At 47.1% G+C, this 21962-nt stretch overlaps 1 protein-coding gene across 1 annotated transcript in view; it reads left to right on the top strand.

Moving 5' to 3' along the window:
- Gna12 (G protein subunit alpha 12) overlaps nucleotides 1-14999 on the top strand; it is an 80080-nt gene extending 65081 nt beyond the window's left edge. The window contains exons 3-4 of the mRNA XM_005079969.4: nucleotides 10599-10649; nucleotides 12210-14999. Coding sequence (XP_005080026.3) covers nucleotides 10599-10649; nucleotides 12210-12779 — 621 coding nt within the window. The 3' untranslated portion in view covers nucleotides 12780-14999. The remainder of the gene's footprint in view (nucleotides 1-10598; nucleotides 10650-12209) is intronic.
- Nucleotides 15000-21962: the final 6963 nt, after the last annotated feature.

The following is a 21962-nucleotide window of genomic DNA, read 5'->3' as shown; positions in this document are numbered from 1 at the left end:
GTGAGTGCTATGAACCAAACTGTGGTCCTCTGCAAGAGTAGCGTGTACTCTTAGTTGCTGAGCTGTGGCTCTAACCCTGCCTCCCCTTTGACTTTTAGATGAATGTTCTCTTCTAAAAAGGAACTCATTGACTTTAGGGTAGAATGTGATCAAATATTGTATCTTCCCCAGCCTGCTTCAAGGACCCAAACTCTGTGATGTACTTCTATTTACCAGTCTTTGAAATTTTTCAAAATTACCAAGTTAAATTATCCCACCCCATCCCAAAAAAGTGGAAAACATGTTGCTTTGAGAGACGAGTCATTGACACCTTTCAAATGTCTGCTTTGTCCAGAAAGTCCCTACTGCTCAAGCTATGAGAGGATGACACTTCATCTGGCACTGTTCCTTTGTAAATGCTTAATGTTTCTCCAAGGAGGTGTCCCCAAGGTGGCCTGGCTTCGGCTCTGAGCATGCCAGACTGTTCTCTGAAGAACACCCTCCTAGGTGGCACTGCCATCACAGAAACCCAAGTCTCCTTTCTTGAATGGCTGGTACATTTATTTGTTGAGACAGGCTATCCATATGTCTCTCAGGCCAGCCTCCAACTCAAGATCTCCCTGCTCTGCCCCAGTGCTGAGATTACACCTGTATATCACCACACCAGGCCTGACACCAGTGCTAAATGACCAAAAGCTAGGACAGGGTATTTGCTTCACATCCACAAGGGGGAAAGGCAGGGAGGATCAGGAAACTTAAATGTTAGCTGTGGTTTGCTCTCTGGTCAGTTGGTAAGTTGGTTTCATGTAAGTAATTTTACTCAGCCTTTGAGTTCTGTCTGGGACTTTGCACTGCCTCCACAGGAGTCTGTGTGAAAACTGTCTGCTGGTGACAAATGAGGACCTGAATAAAGGTCATTTTGCACCATCTGATTTGTTTCCTGTGGTAATTTTTAATTTTGGTAAAGCTGAAATGTGAATGTAACTGGTTTGGTTTGATTTGTTTTGTTTTGTTTTGGTTTGTTTTTTCAGTTAACTAAGAGCAATTAGAAAGAGGCCAGGTGTGGTAGCACAAACCTTTAATTCAGATACTTAGGTAGCTGAAACAGGAAGAAAGCAAGCCTGGAGTACATCACACATGTGTGCATGTGCTCACACACACACACACACACACACACACAGATTAACCAATTTTTGAATATGATGAAAGAATCCAATGATAAAACATAAACAGACTACACAGTTAAGCAAACATGCCTAACCAAAAATCGTCTTATGCTTGTCAGTCATGGAAAACTGCAGATGTCATAATTTCACCTGTACACCTTGAATTTTTTCTTTTGTGGGAGGGTGGTATTGGGAATCAAACCCAGACCCCATACATGCAGACAAGTTCTCCATGGCCAAGCTCCATCCTAGCCCTCAATTTGAGCAGGGCCTTGCTATGTAGCCCAGGCTGGCTGTGAGCTTAGGATACTCTTGTCTCAGCTTCCTGAGTAGCTGAGAGATCAATGTGGCCCAGATTTTTTTTCTTTTTTTCTTTTCTTTCCTTTTATTTTTTTTCTTTGTATCTTTTCTGCTTTGAGCCAGCCTTAGACCCTGAGAACATTGGTATCAAAACACTCCTGGTACACATGGGTCTGTGCTCTGAGTGGTAGGTGTGTCGCAGTGTGAGCCTCAAACAGCAGCAGAAGTGGGTGAAGGGAGTTTATTGTGTCGGACAAGGCCTTGACTCACAGTGAACCAAACAAGGGAAGCATCCCTCAGAGAGCTGTTTGTCCTGCAGCTGAGCATCTGCCATGTGAAGCTGTCACAGAGGCAAGTTGGCAAGTGTGTACTGCCATTCATGGTCAGATGAGGTCATTCTGTGTCTACCTTTCCTGAGGAGCATGGGGACAGCAACCTTCCTACTTATCACTCTGCACACTACCGTGTGTGTGTGTGTGTGTGTGTGTGTGTGTGTGTGTGTGTGTGTGTGTGTGTGTGTGTGTGTTTTAGGGCAGAGTCTCATAAAATCCAGCTAATCTCTCATCAGCAGAACATTCAAGAAATGAAAAACTCTGAGGAGAGGAAAAGGTGACTTCTGTTTGTTATCTCTGGTCAGAAGCCAGGAAGGAGCTCTAGGCCCCTTGTTCTCCCAAAGTCAGAGTTGAGAGTGCTAGTTGAAGGGGTGGCTTGCTGAGTCAGTGGTCCAAGGGGCCACAGGCCCAGGAATCAGAACATCAGGCAAGAGAGACAGCACAATGGCTCTTTATGAGGACAGGCCCCACAGGGGAGCCTGGGTCTCCCTGCCCTCTGCCTGGCCTCCCAGCTGGCCACAGCGCCTGGGCTGCATGGCAGAGCTTGCCTCTTCTTGCTTAAGAGGGCCCACTGCCCCCACACCAGGGATGACTCAGGGTCTGGCAGGCAGACACTGCTTTGAGCCTTTTTCTTTTTGTTGAGCCTGTGATGGGGGAGCTCAAGGCCTTGTGTATCCAGCAGGAAGATGTGACCCCCTTCCCTTTGGCAAGCCTCCACCACCAAATGGGAGGGACTTGCATATGCCTGGCCCCTCACTGTCTTGCAACTCTGGGCCCCTGGTCTTCTTAAGGAGCTGCTGCTCCCATTCAGGTGGCCTAGTGTAGTCTGTAGGAGACACGGTTGCACTTTACTTGTGGGCAGAAAGCCTGGTCAGTAACTTTTTGTCATCCTCTGTGTGTGTGTGTGTGTGTGTGTGTGTGTGTGTGTGTGTGTGTGTGTGTGTGTGTGTGTGTGTGTGTGTGTTACTATGCATGTGTGCGGACATGTAAAAGCCAAAAGGTTGGCATTGAGTATTTTATTCTGTCACTATCCACCTTATTTTTTGAGACAGGATTTCACACAAACACAACAGACACACATGCACTAGGGTAACTGTGTGTCTATATCCAGCTTTTCCATGGTGATCCAAACTCAGGTCCTCATACTTGCCCAGCAAACACCTTACCAACTGAGCAGTCCCCCCACCCTTTACTAGCTTTTTTACCATGGCCAAATTAACTTCTAAATTTTGGTTTCTTCAAGATTTTACTGTACCATGTTTGAATTAAGCAAAATAAGTATGTCAGGCACATAGTCTCCCCAGTGCCTGGTACCTAGAAGACGAGGGGGGGTTACTAGGGGACAGAGTTCAGGGCTTGGCATGCTAAGCAAACATTCTAGCACTAACCTGCATTTTCAACTCAGACCTTTTAAGACAGAGTCTCACTATGTATCTCTGGGTAGACTTACACGACTGATCCTCCTGCGTCAGTCTCCCTAGTGCCATGACTACAGACCTGTTTCCACCACTTTCATTAGCAGCCCCAGCTTGTCATTTGTTTGTTTGAGTTGTTGCTGGTTGTATTGAGTCAGGATCTCCATATGTTGCCCTGGTTAGTTCATATGTTCCTCCTACCTCAGCTTCCTGAGTAGCTTTTAATTTTAGCAGTGTTGATAGTTTTTCTTTTCCAGCAGCCCATTTGGGCAGCTGCTTGTTGTCAGACTTCAAAAAAAAATACCTGAAGCTGATAAAAAGTGCTTACTGTGCAAGCATGAGGAGCTTTGTTCAAATCTCCAGCACTCACATGAAAAGCCAGGTGTAGCAGTGGACACCTGTAAACCATGCGCTAAGGTTGAGGGGAATGCACCTTCGCAGGTGCCTCTATGGGGTTCATCAGGGATGACCTGACATCAAGCTCTAATTCCTTTTGACTGTGGAGTAACCAAATTGCCATAACCAGAAGGAAGGCAGCACCAGTGCTGGCTGGTGAGGCATTTGTAGCTCTCCACAGCTGCCTAGATCCCAATCTGGTCACTCCAATTTACTTTGGAATCAGTTCTGAACTATCTCAGTTCCTCCGTGTTACATGTCTGCTCATAAAGCATTTGGATTACTCAGGCTCAGGAGGAAACAAATGGCATGGGGATGCCAAAAAGCCATCTTAGAGTACACCTGAGTAGTTTTGTTTTGGCCCCTCAGCTAAGTGTGGTGGTACATACAATCAGAAGGTTGAGGCAGGAGGATCAGGAGGCCAGCCTGGGCTGTAGAGTAAAAGCCTATCCCAAAAAAACAAAAGCAACAAAAAGCCTAATAAGAAGTAGGGATTGAGGAGTTGTCTCAGTGAATAAAGTACCTGCTGCACAGGCGTGGAGACCTTATTCCTTTAAGGATTGCAGAGATTCCACTGCCAGCTCCTGGGAGCTCGCTGACCAGCCTACCTAGCCAAAGTGCTGAGCTCTAGATTCCATGAGAGACTTTGTCTCAAATAATAAGGTGGAAGAAGAAAGAAGATTAAAAAGGAAGATGGAAAACAATAGAATAGTTTTGACATCCAAAATTGACCTCTGGCCTCTACACTTATGTGCACATGTATACAGGCACATCTGCATAAATACGTACATGCATACATACAGTGAGTCATGATAAATTGAATTTGTTCCAGGAAGGCAAGTTAGCCTAACATTAGAAAGTTAATGTAAGGGCTGCAGAACTGGCTGAGTGGGTGGGTGGAAAGTGCTTACCATGCAAGCTACATGATCTGAGTTTGATCCCCAGAATTCACAGTAGAAAAAAGCAATTCATCTAATCATGAACCTGCATGTGTGCAAACAACAATAACAATAAGCTAAAAATAATGAAGTATATAAATCCTTGTCACATCCTGTATAACTACAATTTTTGGTCTAAAAGCATGTACACATTTTAAAAGTAGCCAAATAGTTCTGAACCAATAACTGTGTGGAAACAGAATAAACTCCACAAATACACAACCCCCAGTCAGCAGAGCGCTTGTCCTGAGTTCGGGACACGTCTTCCTTATTCTTTGTGTTTTGTCACCTAAATATTGCTAACTGGTAAACTATGGGAACATACAGCTTGCACCTGGGCTCACTCCTTAACCTCCTCCTTACTTTGGCATCTGTAGCTAGAGGACAGTGACACCTGCCTTTCCCCCTTGGATAAAGCTAGTAACAACAGAGGGCCTCAACTGATGTCTTGCTCCTAGGAAGCAAGGTGTATGCATTAGGGAGATTTGGTTTAGCTTGTTAATATCTGAGGCTGGGCCTCTCTGTGTATCCCAGACTAGATTGGGATGCCTGTGGCTCAGTCTTCCCAAGAGCCCACATTGTAGGTTTGTGCCACCATGTCTGGCTTATCTATTAATTTTCATAACTAGTGTTGTGTTTAGTTTTGCCTATATTTTAACTTTATGTGCATAAATACTTGTAAAGCTGAACATGGTGACACATGCCTAGAAATTCTAAATCCTAGCACTCTGAGAGTTGGAACCCATCCTGGGCTACATGAAACCCTGACTCTAAAAAAAAGAAGAAGAAGACCACAAGTGTAAACTAGCTGGGTGTGGCAGGTTGTTTCTGAGTTTGAGGCCAACCTAGGCTACAGTAAAGTGAGGCTCTGCTGCCGCCACCACCATCCTCCCCCCAAAAGAAAAACTTTGCCCTGACTTGTTAGGCAAACATTACATTTTTTGAGATGCATTATATACACGTGATGATCATAACCTGTGTGTTGTGGTGTTACATTAATTAATGGCAGGGCTGAGCTGGACGTCTGCTGAACTTAGAGGTAGATAGTGGTCACTTCACACTAGGCAGGCTGTGAACCTTCCTCTTTGGAGCAGTGACTCTCCTAGCAGGTTTCTGATCCCTGAGACCTCTTCAGAGTCAAAATTACATTCCCAGCACTAACAAGACAGCCACTGCTTGCTCATCCCCTCACTTGGGAAAAGTGTCAGGGTGTCCTTACTCTGATACCACACTATATTTGTGTTTGTATATTGGCTTTGAAAATGTTCTCAGAGCTAAACCTGAGAGCACAGGCCTGTCAACCCATCTACTCTGAAAGCTGAGACAGGAGGATTGCAAGATCAAGATTAGCCTGGGCAAATTAGCCAGAGCTTGTCTCAAAATGAAAACTAGAAAGAGGGCTGTGGTTAGGGCTTGGTGATTGCTCCTTGCTTGGCATGTGAGGCTCTAGTCCAGTCCTGGGAGGGGTGGGAGGCAAGGGGGACACATGCTTCTTCAGTTTTCATTTCTAATTCAAGGATTATTGGAAGCTTGAACTACTGAGTGTTTTGGGTTCCAAGTCTTTGCTCTATTGGGTATGGGGTGAAAATCCAGGGGCTTTCCAGAAGGAGCTGGAGAAACAGGTGCTGACTCACCCGTGTTCAAGGCTGGAACTTCCCAGCAGGCTATGGGGTTTGCTAATTGTTTATTAGCAATTCTGCTAGTAGGTGGGTGGGTCTTTCTCACTGCTGGGGGCCAGGTCTAGACAAATGCTAGACAGTGGGCAGTCAAGGGGTCACTAAGCTAGGAAAGGGGAGATATCTGATAAAATCAGTCTTGAAAAACACACATTGGACAGGGCAGTGGTGGCAAATGCCTTCAGTCCCACCACAGATGGAACTCTGAGTTCGAGGACAGGCAGGGCTGTTACAAAGAGAAACCGTGTCTTGAAACCCCACCACCACCAAAGAAAAGAAAAGGAGAGAGACAGAAAGACACACAGACACACATTGGGCTGCTGAGGTGACTCAGTAGGTGAAGATGCCTGCAAGTTGTTCTCTGACACAAGCACACACTGTGGTGTACACAAACACACACACACACACTCAAACTATTAAAAAAATTTAAAAGAAAGTCAGGTGTTCTGGCACACACCTTTAATCCCACCCTTCAGAAGACAGAGGCAAGTAGATCTCTCTGAATTCAAGGTCAGCCTGATCTACATAGCAAATTCCAGAACAGCCAGTGTTATATGGTGAGACCCTGTCTCAAAAAACAGCTACAAAAAAAGAATCTCTAAATGGTTCTGAAGGGGTGAAGATGTGTATCTTTGTGTAGGAAACAGGATCTCCAAGGCTCAAGGGACTGCTAGGGCTGAGGGCACACTAGGGAGCATGTCTTTTTTTTTTTTTAATGGCTCATAGTTTCTGATCCCTAAAATACTGCTTTCTGTAGCTGGATAACAAACAGCCACTATATAGCAGTTTAAAGCTGCAGATGCCTGGTGTACAGGTGGTGTAGTGTGTGTGAGCAGAGGGTGGGGGATAGGACTGGGCTCTCAGGTCCTCAGCAGTCCATGTGTCATCTGTGCCCTTATCTAAGTTATGTGACTCTTGTCCCCATTCTCTTGGTCAGTAAAGACCATTCTCAGCTCTTCCTTGTTACCTACCACCCAGACTGTAACCTCCAAGGCGCCTGTGCACATCACATCTGTGCTGTCCCACTAATCCCCAGCCACTGCTGCACTAAACAGGGACTCCTTCCTTTAGCTAATGCCAGCACCTAAGCTAGCAACAGGGACATGTCTAACAGTAGTCAGCCTTGAAAACATACACAAAGACTGCTCCAGACTTTTGAGAGACCTGGCCAGAGGAGATGGAGAGTGTTCCCCAGGATGATACCCAAGACTATCTTTTGTCCTCCATACATATGTGCACGCACACGTGCAGGTACACACACACAAAGCCCCAGATAGGGACTCCCTCTTCCTTCTGCTTATCCTGCTGCCTCAGTAGAACCAAGATGGATGGCCCCGGCTGTGAGCTGTCACCCCTGTCCAGCCTGCTGAGCTGACAGATGACGTGGTGGAATAACTGCAGTCCAGCAGCTTCCTGTCTTTGTGTTGGGGGAGGGGATGTGTGGACCGAACCAATAGAGGGAACAGTCAGCATAGGGGTTGAGCCACTTGGCCTCCTGACAGTTGCTCCCTTGTGTGGAGGGTGGGAACTGCTGTGCAAGAAGCCCATGTTGCCTGAAGAGGTGAGAGCTTATTTCTGGGCCTCAGGTACCTCTTCCTACCTCAGAGCTTGGCTGCCAACCATCAGGACCACCTTTGCTGCTTATCATGGGGGCTGGGTTAAAGGAAACTTCAGTGCTGTTATCCCTGGAACAAAATCCTCTCTTTGAGTCATCCCTGTGGCCTTCCCACCAGAGTAGGAAGGAAGTGACTGTTCACCTCTTCCTCTGGGCCATCTGGGACAAAGGACAGAGAGACAGACAAACAAGGGCCAGGCTTTGTGTGCACATATGTCATCTCAGCACCGAGAAGGCGGAGGCCGGAGGATCATTAGTTCAAGCCAGCCTAGGCTGCATAATAAGACACACACACACACACACACCATTTCAAAGGTTTAAAAAAACAAACCTCATTTAGGAATTAGTGGGCCCCGTTCTCAGCTTTTTGTCAGAAAAACCACAAGCTATAATCGGTGCCCTGTCATGACCTCTCTGTGTGCAGCTTTGGAAATGGCTCAGATGGCAGAGTATTTGCCCCACATGCATGTGGACCTGAGTTTGAGTGGTGGCACATGCTTGTAATCCCAGCATCTGAAGACAAAGACAGGAGGAACTCTGGGGTTTGATGGCCAGTTTAGCCTGGATGATGATCTTCAGACCACTAAGGGACCCTGTTTCAGAGGAGGCGGACAGTCTTCCTGAGAATGACACCCAAGATTGTCTTTTGGCCTCCGCACATGTGCATGTCCACACACACGTAAATAGTTTTGTGGCAGTGCTGTCTTGTTGCACACATGTGCATGACCTTACCTTTGTACACTCATGTGAGAATGCACAAAGTAAAGGCAGCAGGTGAACCCAGGCCCACTGTCGTCTCTCAGAAGACGGTGCTCATGGAGTTTAGAGAGTCATATTGTAGGCATTCATAGAGGAATTGTTTTCCAGTCTTCAACTTGTTTGCTCACTTGCTTTTTTTTATAATTATTGTTGTTGCATGTAGTTTGTGTGTGTGTGTTGTGCACGCACAGGCACATGCATGCTGTAGCACATGTGTAGAAGTCAGAGGAAAACTTTGGAGTCACTTTTTGATTTCTGCCTTCATAGGTCCCAGGAATCAAACTCAGGTCATCAGCTTTGGCAGCAAGGGCTCTTACCACTGAGCCATCTTGCTAGCCCAGCCTTTGATTTTAAAGGAAGCTTTTCATGCTGTTAACACTGCCCCCCACACACACACAGACACACACACGACATTCTTGTTAGTCATCACATAGCAGCCTCTGGGCTCCTAGGGCCCTGTGAGTGCCATTGCATTCAGTTAGAGGGCAAGGCCATGAGTAATTGCACACAGGGAGGGGCATGGTTATTCCGTGGCTCAGTTTGTATCCAGAAAAAATAATCATCACTAAGATTCTCCTTGTTCTGTGTTATGAATCACAGAGTGCTTCTAGAAACTGGATTGCCTGTCCTTTGTCCCCTCTCCTCGGGACTTAATGTTTTTACAGACAGCATTCAAAGCCCTTTGGGACATGTGTGTCATAGGCAAAACCACACACAAGCCAGGGTTTTTCTTGTAGCTCTAGTCCTTGCTGCTGGTGTGGCCTGAAGATGCCAGTATCCACCATCTACACCAGAAGGCTGCAGGAAAGCACCAAGAAGAATAATTTGGTTCATTTACTTGTTGCTTTGAGACAGGGCCTCTTGTATCATAGGCTGGCTTCCAACTGGCTCCATAGCTGAGGGTGGCCTCCTACTTCCACTTCCCAAGTGCCAAGATTATAGCTGTGCTCACTATACCCGGTTTGTGTGGTGTTAGGAGTGGAACTCAGGGCTTCATACTGCATATTAGACAAATACTCTAGAACTGAGCCACATCTATAAGCCCTTGAAACAGCTTTTCTTTCTTTCCCTTTGTGTGTGTGTGTGTGTGTGTGTGTGTGTGTGTGTGTGTGTGTGTTTGTTTTGTTTTATTTTTTGTTCAAAGATAGGCTTTCTCTGTGTAACAGCCCTAGCTGTCCTGGAACTCGATTTGTAGACCAAGCTGACCTCGAATTCACTGAGATCCACCTCCTCTGCCTCCCAAATGCTGGGATTAAAGCCATGCTCCACCACCACCCAGCCTTTTTTTTTTTAAGTTGTGGGGTTTGGGGATCATTTTTGCATGGTTGTTGTTTTGTTTCTCTGAAATAGGGTATTGTTTTATAAACCTACCTGGATCAGTAGGTACTCACTGTGTAGCCCAGGTTGGCGCTGAGCTGTGGTAACCCTGTCTCAGCTTCCCAAGCATTGGGATTATACATGTGTACCACTACACCTGTATTACTTTTTAAACTCTCTGTACTGTCCTAGTTGCTTTCCATTTCTGTAACCCAGAGCATCTTGGGGGAGGACAGGATTTATTTGCCTTACACTTTACCTTGCAGTTCATCACTGAGGGAAAACAGAGCAGGCTCACGTAGGGACCTAGAGACAAGAGCTGTTGCAGAGGCTGTGGAGGACACCATTCACTGTCTTATTTCCCCCTGGTTTGCTCACCTGGCTTTTTATACAACCCAAAACTGTCTGCCCAAGAGTGGCACCACCCACAGTGGGCTTAGCGCTCCCACATCACATACATCATTAACCAAGAAAATGCTCCCCAGAGTTGCCACAAGCCAGTTGCTAGCCTTTTTCCTAGATGACTCTAGCTTGTGTCAGGTTAATAAGAAACCAAGCACACACAGACACTCTCTGCCTTCCTAGACTTTGCTTTCCTGTTTGCACAGCAGAACAGCCCTGTTGTGATCCCCCACCCCATCCTTTCATCTATTACTCTGGCTTCCTCCATCAAGACTGAGCTCTGACTGTTTCTCTTCATGACAGGGCGAATCAGTGAAGTACTTCCTGGATAATTTAGACCGGATTGGCCAGCTGGTGAGTAGCCCACTTCTCCCCGCCACCTTAGTCTACCATCTAGGGTTAGAACAGCTGGTGTGTAGACCAAAGCAGACAACGGGATCCAGCAACACCATGGACCAGCTCATCACATCTAGTTTCTATAAGTTGTTCCTTCTGTTATGTTCCCATTCAGTTCTACACACCTGGTCTTAGGAAATAAATTGCCCTGTGAAAATGGCTTCACTCCACTCACTGTGAGAAACATAGGAGCCCTGGTTATGACCAAAGGAGGTTTTCCTGTCACTTACTCTTATTCCAAGGCAAGCAGTATGGTGAAACCTCAGTTTAAGTGGTGATTGTTCCCAACCAGCCTCAGTGACCTGCCTGGCTGCCCAAGAGCACCTCCATTGTCACTGCTTCCTCAGAGTCTTGGTTCTCGATGTGGTGGAATGACAGACATCCCAGCACTCAGCAGGCCTAGGCCAGAGGATCAAGAGTTAAGAGGCCAGCCTGGGAGGCCCTGTCTCAATAAAACATGACAATAAGATCAGTGTATATGGCTAACAAAACTGAAAAACACAGTTATACCACCATGGTACTCCTGAAGAACTAGCAGAGAGGTTCCCCAGTGCCGGCCAACATCCAGACAGTTTTGAGACTTCCCCCTATTGCCTGGTGAATTTTCCTTGGTGATACTGTTTTTTAACATTTTGAGCAGAACTAACATCCTCATGAGCCCCACTCATCACAGGTGGGTAATGTCACTGAAATGTGTTGTCTGTAGATTTTTCTCCTCCCTGCTGGGTTTCCCCCCCCCCCCATTTTGATTTATTGACTGAAATACCCATATTATTCATCCATTGGAAAGTCTTAGCCTGGGTCTCACTGTTCTGTCCTTATAGTGTAGTGGACAGTCACTACAGTGTTGGCTACAGACTGTTGGCTTTTGGTGAAACTGTGACATGAGTAGACAAATGTTCTGGTCCCTGAAGCCTTCAAAATGCTGAATCAAAGGGCTTTGAAAGCTGCCAAAGTTAGGACCTTAGGGTGTGGCTCAGTGGTAGAGCACCTGCCTAGAATCTCCAAGTGAGGGGCTGGGGTGTGGCTCAGTGATAGAGCATGCAAAAGGCTGTTTTGTCTTCAACACCAAAAAATAAATAAATAAAAGTTTTCTAAATATCTCATTGGGTTCACTTAGATCTCATTATACAACCTAAACCAAATTAGTCAATGGGAAGGTTTAGAATATATGTGCTCTGGAAGCTAGAAAACCTAAGCATCTATGGTATAGAAACAAATGAAAAAGATGCTTAATTTCTTCTGGTAGAGAAGATGGATGAGATTTTACAGAAGGCTCAACTTAAGATTCTGGCCATTCTGTCTCAAGTCAGAGAACTTGTATTCAGTGTGAAATGAAGTGTTTGATCCTGCTGATTTGTTATGAGCTGGATTTATAGCTCTGATCATGAAACTTGCTTTTGGTGTTTGGTTAAATGTTCTTGCAAGAGTCCTTGTATCTTTCTCCTGAAGCCTGTCTGCTGTCACCTTTTTTATGTTCATCCTTTCCCGTTTTTCTTCCTTCATTACGTTTTCCAGAATTACTTCCCAAGTAAGCAAGACATCCTGCTTGCCAGAAAGGCCACCAAGGGAATCGTGGAACATGACTTCGTTATAAAGAAAATCCCATTTAAGATGGTGGATGTGGGCGGCCAGAGGTCACAGCGCCAGAAGTGGTTCCAATGCTTTGACGGGATCACATCAATCCTGTTCATGGTGTCCTCGAGTGAGTATGACCAGGTCCTCATGGAAGACAGGCGCACCAACCGGCTGGTGGAGTCCATGAACATATTCGAGACCATTGTCAACAACAAGCTCTTCTTCAACGTCTCCATCATCCTCTTCCTCAACAAGATGGACCTCCTGGTGGAGAAGGTGAAGTCGGTGAGCATTAAGAAGCACTTCCCAGATTTCAAGGGTGACCCGCACCGACTGGAGGATGTCCAACGCTACCTGGTACAGTGCTTTGACAGGAAGCGCCGGAACCGCAGCAAGCCCCTGTTCCACCACTTCACCACTGCCATAGACACCGAGAACATCCGCTTTGTGTTTCATGCTGTGAAGGACACAATCCTGCAGGAGAACCTGAAAGATATCATGCTGCAGTGAGAGACAGCCCCTCTGCCGTCCTCTCATGGCCTCCATGGCCCATGGTCACGTGTCTCTGGTGTGTCGTCGCCTGCATAGACCTGCAGTGGACATCTTGAATCCACACCATCTAATACCTGGCTCAAGAGTGCTGGACTGCCAGCCATATCAGTGAGCTCCAGGCAAGAGGATGTAGGAGTGTCAGTGATAGCTACTGAATCCGGGGACTGTGAAACTACTGAATCTACGCCATTGTTCTGGTGTTGATCTGTAACCTGGTAACACAGCTTTCTCCCTCCTTACAGAAACTGTTCCTTGCTGACACAACTTAACCAGGGTTCAGGCACACACGTGCTCTCATTGACAGAAACACAAACCCAGCTGGCCTTGCAGGTGACTTTTCCCTCTGACATGGCGATCTCACTAAGACACACTAATTCAAAAGCTTAGCCTCACGTTAGGCTGTAGAGGGGCATGTGATGCTGCTAAGCTCAGAGTGTCCAAGCTCAGGCCACAGTGCCATCTCCCAGAGTGAACACACTGCCTTTAAAATTGTGCCAACACCCTCAGAGTCCCCACTCCAGCCAACAAGTCAAGCCAGATGTCCCCATTCCCTGCTGTAGAGAACAAGGTGGGAGCTGTGAAGTTGCCTTAATGCCCCAGCAGCCACTCACTTTGTCCGCATGCCCAGCAGGACACAGTGTGGAGAGGTGGCCTTAGAAGTGGCTGTGGCTAGCCTGTGTACACATAGTGGTGCTTTCTACTCCTTCCCCATCCCTCCACAGCCAGTGGCAAAGACACATAACCAAGTGACCTTGTAGGTGGCCCCTATGCCTTACTTGACAGTTTGTGGCATATAATGTCCTCTGTCCTGGGCTCTGAAAGCAGGCCAGAGGGATACTCTGCAATTCTAGAGTATCTTCATGCCTTGGCCACTTGGTGGGCCCCAGGCCACTGACTCTTTAGGAGAAGCTGGGCTCTGCATACCACCCCTCACCATTGCCTTCACACAGTGCGCTCTGCTCTCAGAGTTGCTGGCAGAACACCTTCTGTCACTGTGCACACAAAGACAGTAGGCACCCTCTACACTCTGGTCCATGAGGGTACAGAAGGCTGGGGACATCAGCACAACCTGCTACATCTCAGCCTGTCCTGTCCAGCTTTCCTGGCAGGTGTTGCACTGTTTTATAATCTATTACATTCCAGACCTGCCCCTCTGTACATTAACTATGCTCTAGGGGCTGAGGAGGGGCTTATAACTTCCTAGAACCCCAGAGGGTTCTTTGGCTCACTAACACATCCAAGGGCCCCATCTGCAGCCACAGTGTTCCTGACACTTGGTCCCTGTTGCATCCAGGTCTTAGCTCATTTCAGCCACCAGACGAATAGGTTTCTTGGAGCAGATGCTAAACCAGGAGAAGGGGGGCTGCTTCTAAACCCCCGCTATTGCAGTGCTCGCGCTGATTAGGAAATAGCAGTCAGTTTCTCACTCATTTGCTCTTGCTCTCTGCTAAAGAGTTTAAATATTGGTGTTTGCTGAGCTTCTGGCTCTTTCCTTTGGGAAGAAAACAGCCATTCTGCCTGCTTCATCAAGTCTTAATGAGCAGAGGGGATGTGGCCAGCAGCCATGCCAGGCTCCTCAGGGGTCTTAGGTCTGCACACAGTAAGCATCCTTGCCAGGTGCCCCATGTATCTCAGTCAATGCTGAGACCCCAAGCAGACACAAACTGTTTCCCCCAGCCACTGTTGGAGGTCGCTGTGACTGAGGTGAGTGGTGGGGTTGTCAGGAAAGAGCACTGTCCCTCTGACAGCCTGACATATGTACCAGTCACTTTCAAAGCATGTGAGTAGCAAGATGTGAACTTCCAACTAGCTGAGCAGGTAGATGGCCAGAGGCCCAGCGGCTTGGACCAGCCCAGCTCTAGCCCACCGCCCTGGTGAGCTGAGCCTGGCTGTATCCTCTCTGTTAGGATGCCCCAACTCTGTGATCCGTGAAGTGGTGCAATCAGAAAAGGAGATAGTTTGCAGGGCGAGGCTGAAGTCATTTACAAGTCTCTACACACAGACTGTAGTCAAGTTTGTCTCCCAGACTTTAGGCTTTTGTATTTTTTTATTTTAATTTCACTGTTACCCTTGACTATTGTCCTTTTTATTGCAGTGTTGGAGAAGCAGAAGGTATTTGTGCCTCCTCTATTACTGCAAAAAAAAAATAAATGTAACAATAAACTTCCTTAAAACTCAGACTGCTTCCTGCCTAGTAGACTATATATGTTAAAGATCAGTGTTGTGGGGAAGGGGCATTCTGAGACATGTTCTTAATTCCTGTTCAGAAATTATTTCAAAGTTCTCTAGTCACTGTTGTTTAGAGTGACGAGGATTTCTAGTATTATAATTTCCTTGCCCACATGAAAAGCCAGGAGTGGTGCATGCACCTGCAACTCCAGCCCTGGGGAAGCAGGGACAGGGACCCAGCGAGCCTCGGGCCCCAATAAGACACCTTGTGCCAGTAAACATGGCGGACAGCTCCTGGGAAACAACCCTGAAGGATGACCTAATGCACATAAACACACAACAACAACAACAACAAGCCAAGCTGATGCGTGTGGCTGGCTAGCTCAGGGTCTGAACGTGTTTGGTTTGTTAGGGTTTCACTGGGGCAGTAGCCCATGGCCAGTTGCCCTCCATTTCACACTGGTGTTGACATTGATTGGGTGGGTCTGGCTTGAAGATTCGAGCATCACACCTCTAGATGTTGTTCAAAATGAGTCCTTGGTTTTTCTTTGCTTGCTATAAAACACCAGTCACCACTCAAAGCCAACACTCACTTTCTCATTTTCCCGTCCGGACAGCACAGCCTTCTTCACTTGAAGATTGACTATTGGAAATTTTAATTCCATGTACCTGAGCCTGGCAAGTTGGAGAGCCATCATAAGTGCCATTTTTATTTATTTTTTAAAAGATTTTATTTAGCCGGGCAGTGGTGGCGCACGCCTTTAATCCCAGCACTCGGGAGGCAGAGGCAGGAGGATCTCTGAGTTCGAGGCCGGGCTGGACCGATAGCCTCCAAAACAATACAGAGAAACCCTGTCTCGTAAAAACCAAAAAAAAAATTTTATTTATTTATTTATTTATTTATTTATTTATTATGTATACAACATTCCGCCTCCATGCCAGAAGAGGGCAGCAGATCTCATTATAAACGGCTGTGAGCTACCATGTGGTTTCTGGGGATTGAACTCAGGACCTCGGGAAGAACAGCCAGTGCTCTTAACCTCTGAGCCATCTCTCCAACCCATATATGTCATTTTTAAATTAAAGTCCTCCAAACACATGCACATTAAAATGCAGCTTATCCAGGTGTGGCGTCATACACCTTGAGAGGTAGAGGCAGAAGGAGCAGGAGTTCAAGGCCATCCACTGCTGCTTACACATTCAAAGCCTGGGATACGTGAGACTGACTTTAAAGGAGCCAGGGAGGTGGCTCAACAGATAAGAGCACTTACTACACAAGCGTTAGGACCGGAGTTCAAATCCAGAGTACCCACATAAAATGTCAGTGGCTCCTTCACTCCTGGCACTGTGGAGGACAGGGACAAGTGCTTGCTGGCCACCAGCACCGCTCCTAGTGGGAGACCCTGCCACAAGGGAGAATGATAAAGCAGGGCACTGGACATCCTTTGGCCTCTGCTCATGAACATAGACCTGCACCCCCACCCACTAAATAACAGGAGTTGCTCACTTCACAGAAACGCCAAGAACCAACCAAGTACTGTGTGAACTAGTGGTAGTGGAGACGCTTCTGCACCAGGTGGTTTGTTGAAAAAACAAACAAACAAAAAAAACCACAGGTTCCAACCTCTGCCAGACAGTATCATGAGTAATGCCAGGAAGCTTGGTGGTTAGGGGCTTCCTTTTCTAGCCCTGGCACTAGTGGACAGAATAAAGGGGGTTGTTCCAGCTGTCAACTTGATGCCTTTACTGTCCCTTACCCAAATGAACATGATCCCAGTCATTCAAGATCTTGGCAGAGCTGTTTCATGGGACTGAGGCTCTCAGTAACTGGTTTTCTCCTTTATATTCAGTCCTTGATGTGGTGGTTAGTTTTAAAAGTCTACTGCCCAAATCTAGACTCGCTTGGGAAGAGTCTCAAGGGATTGTCTAGAAAAAGTTGGCCTGTGGGCAATCTGTTGGGAGATAGGGTCTCTACTGCACCCAGAGCTGGGCTGGCACCCAGCAAAACCCAGTGATCCTATCTCCCCTCCCCACTGGAATCACAAGTACACATGGACACACATGGCTTTTTATGTGCACTCCTGGGATTTGAACTCAGATCCTCATGCTTGAGTAGACAGGATCTCATGTATCCTACAGTGGCCTCTAATTGCTCGTTGCTGTGTAGCTGAGGGTGACCCTGGTACTGGTCCTTTTGCCTCCATCTCCTGAATGCTGGGCACACACTCTGCCAACTGAGCCACATCTCTAACCCAAGAACCCAACTTTTGAAATCTGCTGCAAAAAATGCAAAGGACCAGGGGACAGTGGCTGGCAGTCCCTTCCCTGGCCCAGCGTTCCCCAGCATCACCTCTCATTGCCGGCTGGAGCCCAAAATAACTCAGGTTTATTTTTGAGCTTGGCTTCTTGGGTAAGAAGCAAATGAAAACAAGCTTTCAATCAAGAGGCTTGTTTTAAAAGGCAATTTCCAAGAAACATGTAGGGGTCACTGTGGGTTCAGCCCCACCCAGCCTGCCATGTTCCCTGTGATAGTTGGCAAGTTACAGGCCCCCTACTTCAGACTGCAGAGGGACTGAGTCCCCCGAGTGTTTTGTTTTACTAGGATGTATTATTGCATGTGTGTGCAAGTATGCCGTGTCATGTATGTGGAGGTCAGAGGGCAACTTTGTGGAATTCTCCTTCCACATTTACGTAGAGGATCAAACAAGTTATCAGACTCACAGGGAAAACACCTTCACCCACTGAGCCATCACACGGACCTGAGTTTTGTTCTGCTTAGTGTACCTTCCACCCTGTGGAGAGTAAATGTGTGGGAGCTTCCAGAAGTTTCAACAGCTGAGTGGGGGTTGCCCAGGAGTTGCCATCTGTGCATCTCCTTGTTCTGCCTATTTTCTCACAGAGTTCGAAGAACACAATTAGCGAAGGCAGGGCAAATAGCCTAAATTTCATTCAGCTCCATGTTGCTGAGCTATAGTGATATATTGCTTATGAACTAATAAAGCTTGCCTGGAGATCAGAATGCAAAGCCAGCCACACTATTCAGCCATATAGGCTGGGTGGTGGTGGCACACAGCTTTAATCCCAAGACTCAGGAGACAGAGGCAGATGGATCTCTTGAGTTCAAGGCCACCCAGGGCTAGATGAGAGTGAATCAGTCTAAAAGAAACAGAGCTCACACCTTTAATCCCAGCACCAGAGAGGTATGTAAGATAAGATAGGAGCAGGGTCTCCTATTCTGGCAATTAGTCTCCAGCCATGTTTAGGTCATGATCGCCCCAGACTTGGTAGAGGCAAGAGCTCTCTGGTGGCTTAGCTGCTTTTCTTCTCTGATCTTCAGCCTGAACCCCAATATCTGTCCCTGGGTTTTTATTATTTATGCTACACTGAGCCTCATGAGGTTACCAACTCAGCTTCTGTAGCCATAACACATGCATGGCATGCACACTCTCATGTGTGAGTCGGGAGTGGCAAGATAGCCGAATTGAAAAGTGCTTGCCACACAAGCCTGGTGACCTGAGTTCAATCCCCAGAACCCATGAGGTGAACTGACTTCTGAGAGTTTTCTTCTGACCTCCACGTGCATGCCACGTGTGCCTCATCTGCCCATTCACACACACAAGATTTTAATAAGAGAAGTAAGCTAGTGGACACCACACATTCCCTGCACTTAGAGGCTAAGAGGCGTGGCAAGGCATGGTGCTACCAGGGCACCCATAGTCTCTACATGTAGGAGGCTGAGCAAGAGGGCGAGTTCTAGCCAGAGGTGACAGAACAATACCATCTCAACCAGCAAAGGTGCCTGGGACCCAAGTTTGATACCCAGGAACCAAGTAAAACAGTTGGCCATGGTGACACGTAATCCCAGCTCTGGAGAGGTGGAGACAGGCAGCTCTAGAAGGCCTGGTGGCACACACCTTTAATTTCAGCACTGGGGAAGCAGAGGCAGGCAGATTTTGGGAATTAGAAACCAGACTGAGGCCAGGCAATGGTGATATATGCCTTTAATCCCAGCACTCAGGAGGCAGAGGCAGGTGGATCTCTGTGAGTTTGAGGACAGCTTGATCTACAGAGCTAGTTCCGGGGCAGCTAGGGTGTTACACAGAGAAATCTTCTCTCAAAAAAAAAAAAAAAAAGAAAGAAAGAAAAAAGACTGAGAGGCTAGAGAGATGGCTCAGCGGTTGAGAGCACTGGCTGGTCCTCCAAAGGTCCTGTGTTCGATTCCAACAATTACATGGGTGACTCACACTATAATGAAATCTGGTACCCTCTTCTGGCGAGCAAGCATATGTGCAGACAGAACACTGTATACACAATAAATATTAAGAAAAAGTTTATGCTGGAGAGGATGTGGAGAAAGGGGAACACTCCTCCATTGCTGGTGGCAATGCAAACTTGTACAGCCACTTTGAAAATCAGTATGGTTGTTTCTCAGGAAAATGGGAATCAGTCTACATCAAGATCCAGCAATTCCACTCTTGGGCATATACCCAGAGGATGCACATTCATACCACAAGAACATCTGTTCAACTATGTTCATAGAAGTGTTATTTGTAGACAGAACCTGAAAGCAACCTAGATGCCCCCCAACCGAAGAATGGATGAAGAACATGTGGTACATTTACACAATGGGGTACTACTCAGCAGAAAACAAAAATGAAATCTTGAAATTCCCAGGCAAGTGGATGGATCTAGAAGAAACCATCCTGAGTGAGGTAACCCAGACACAGAAAGACAAACATGGTATGTACTCACTCATACATGGATATTAGACATATAATGAAGGATTACTAGCCCACAATCCACTACCCCAGAGAAACTAGGAAACAAGGAGGACCCCCGAGAAGGGGAAAGGGACAAGATCTATTGGGCAAATTGGGAGTATGGGGTGGGGGGGTAGGAGAAAGAGGAGGGGTGAAGGGAAGGTGGAGAAGAACATGAGGGATGGGGAAGGCCAAGTTGGGGCAAAAACAAAGGAGAGCAAGAAAACAGATACCTTGATAGAGGGAGTCATTATGGGTTTAACGAGAAATCTAGCAATAGGTAAATCTCCAGGGATCCACAAGGATGACCCCAACTAAGAATCTAAGCAATAGTGGAGAGGCTACCTTAAACGCCCTTTCCCTGTAATTAGATTGATGACTTAAATGACATCATAGAGCCTTCACCCAGTAGCTGATGGAAGCAGAAGCAGAGATCCACAGCTAAGCACTAAGCCAAACTCCTGGAATCCAGTTTCAGAGAGGGAGGAGTGATGAACAAAGGGGTCAAGACCATGCTGGGGAAACCCACAGAAACAGCTGGCCTGAGCAAGTGGGAGCTCATGGACCACAGACTGACAGCTGGGGAACCAACATAGGACCAAACCAGGTCCCCTGAATGTGGGTGTCAGTTGTGGGGTTTGGTCAGTCTATGGGGCCTCTGGCAGTGGAACCAGTATTTATCCCTAGTGCACAAATGGGTTTTGGGAGCCCATTCCCTATGGAGGGATACTCTCTCAGCCTAAATAAACAGGGGAGGGTCTAGGTTCTGCCCCAAATGATGTGACAGGCTTTAATGATCCCCCATGGAAGACCTCACCCTTCCTGAGGAATGGATGAGGGGGTAGAATAGGGGTACAGGAGAGAATGACGGGATGGGATTGGAATGTAAAATAAGATTGTTTTTAAATAAAAATTAATTTAAGAAAAAAGAAACCAAACTGGTCTACAGAGTGAGTTGCAGGAGAGCCAGGGTTATATGGAGAGACCCATCTCAAAAAAGGTTAACCTCAGTCTGCACGTGTGCGCGAGCGCGCATGCGCACACACACACACACACACGCATACACACACACACACACACACACACACACACACACACACACACTCCTTTTCAAGACCTTTCCTGTCCCTCCCAGGCAGACTTGGATGCAGCTGCGTGTCCCTCCAAACCCTGGTTATCTCTGCCTGTTGGATCTACAGAATAGCTCACCTTGGCACTGCCCACAGTTCTGTATGTGAACACATACCCTGGAATGTTCTAGTGTCCCCTTTGACCTCAGCAGGATCTAAATTTTCCCTTTAGCTTTTCCCAGCTCCCCAGCTTACCCACTGCATGGAGGGTCTTTCATCCACAAAGATCTGTGTCCTAGGGTACACATGATATTCACAGGACAACAGCCACTCCGTTCATGCCCCAGCGATGAGGTGAAACTCCATCTTCCCCATCATGAACAGGAACAAAATACTGACCTTCCTTCCCCTCTGATGGGAGCCTGGGTTGCAGGTAGAAGATCAGGGCAGCTGAAGAGGTATCCACAACCATGGTCTGCCGTCCACCCAGTAAAGCCAGCGAGCATAAGGAAGCACGCTATGGGTGCCCTGACAACACAAAGGATCTGCGAGACTCAGCAGCACCAAGCTAAGGAGACAGGAGGGCTAGAAACTCAAGGTTGTCCTTGGCTACATAGTGAGTTAGAGATTAGCTTGGGCTACTGAAACTTTATCTCAAAAAGGAAAAACAAACAACAACAACAACAACAACAACAAAAAATCCATGGGGGGTAGGGTTAACGACAGTAACTGGGAGGCAGAGCCTGGCAGGAAGGGTCAGTGGGAATGCTCCCTTAAAGGGTGGACAGTTCACTGATTCCTTCTGCTTTGTTCCTGGTCTCTGTAAGGTGAGCACCTCTCCACACACACACTCCGCAACTGTGAACTCCCTACCTCCCCACAGCCTAAAAGCCATGGAGCCAGCCCACCACAGATGAGACCTCAGAAGCTGTGAGCCCAGCCAAACCTTCCCTCTTCTAAGTTGATTTGCTCAATTGTTTCGTCACAGCAACAAGAAGGACTCTAACTCAGCCACTCACCTACAAGATACACATGTCCCCCTCTGCTTGCAAGACCCCCACCCTCCCTCCTCAGACAGTGAGACTGACATTGCTAGCCATCTGGGACATTTGAGAACAATGAGGGTCACTTTAGGAAAACGG

Source organism: Mesocricetus auratus, unplaced genomic scaffold (assembly GCF_017639785.1).
Source record: "Mesocricetus auratus isolate SY011 unplaced genomic scaffold, BCM_Maur_2.0 Super-Scaffold_100008, whole genome shotgun sequence".
Taxonomy (NCBI): domain Eukaryota; kingdom Metazoa; phylum Chordata; class Mammalia; order Rodentia; family Cricetidae; genus Mesocricetus; species Mesocricetus auratus.
This window is presented reverse-complemented; position numbering and strand designations above follow the sequence as displayed.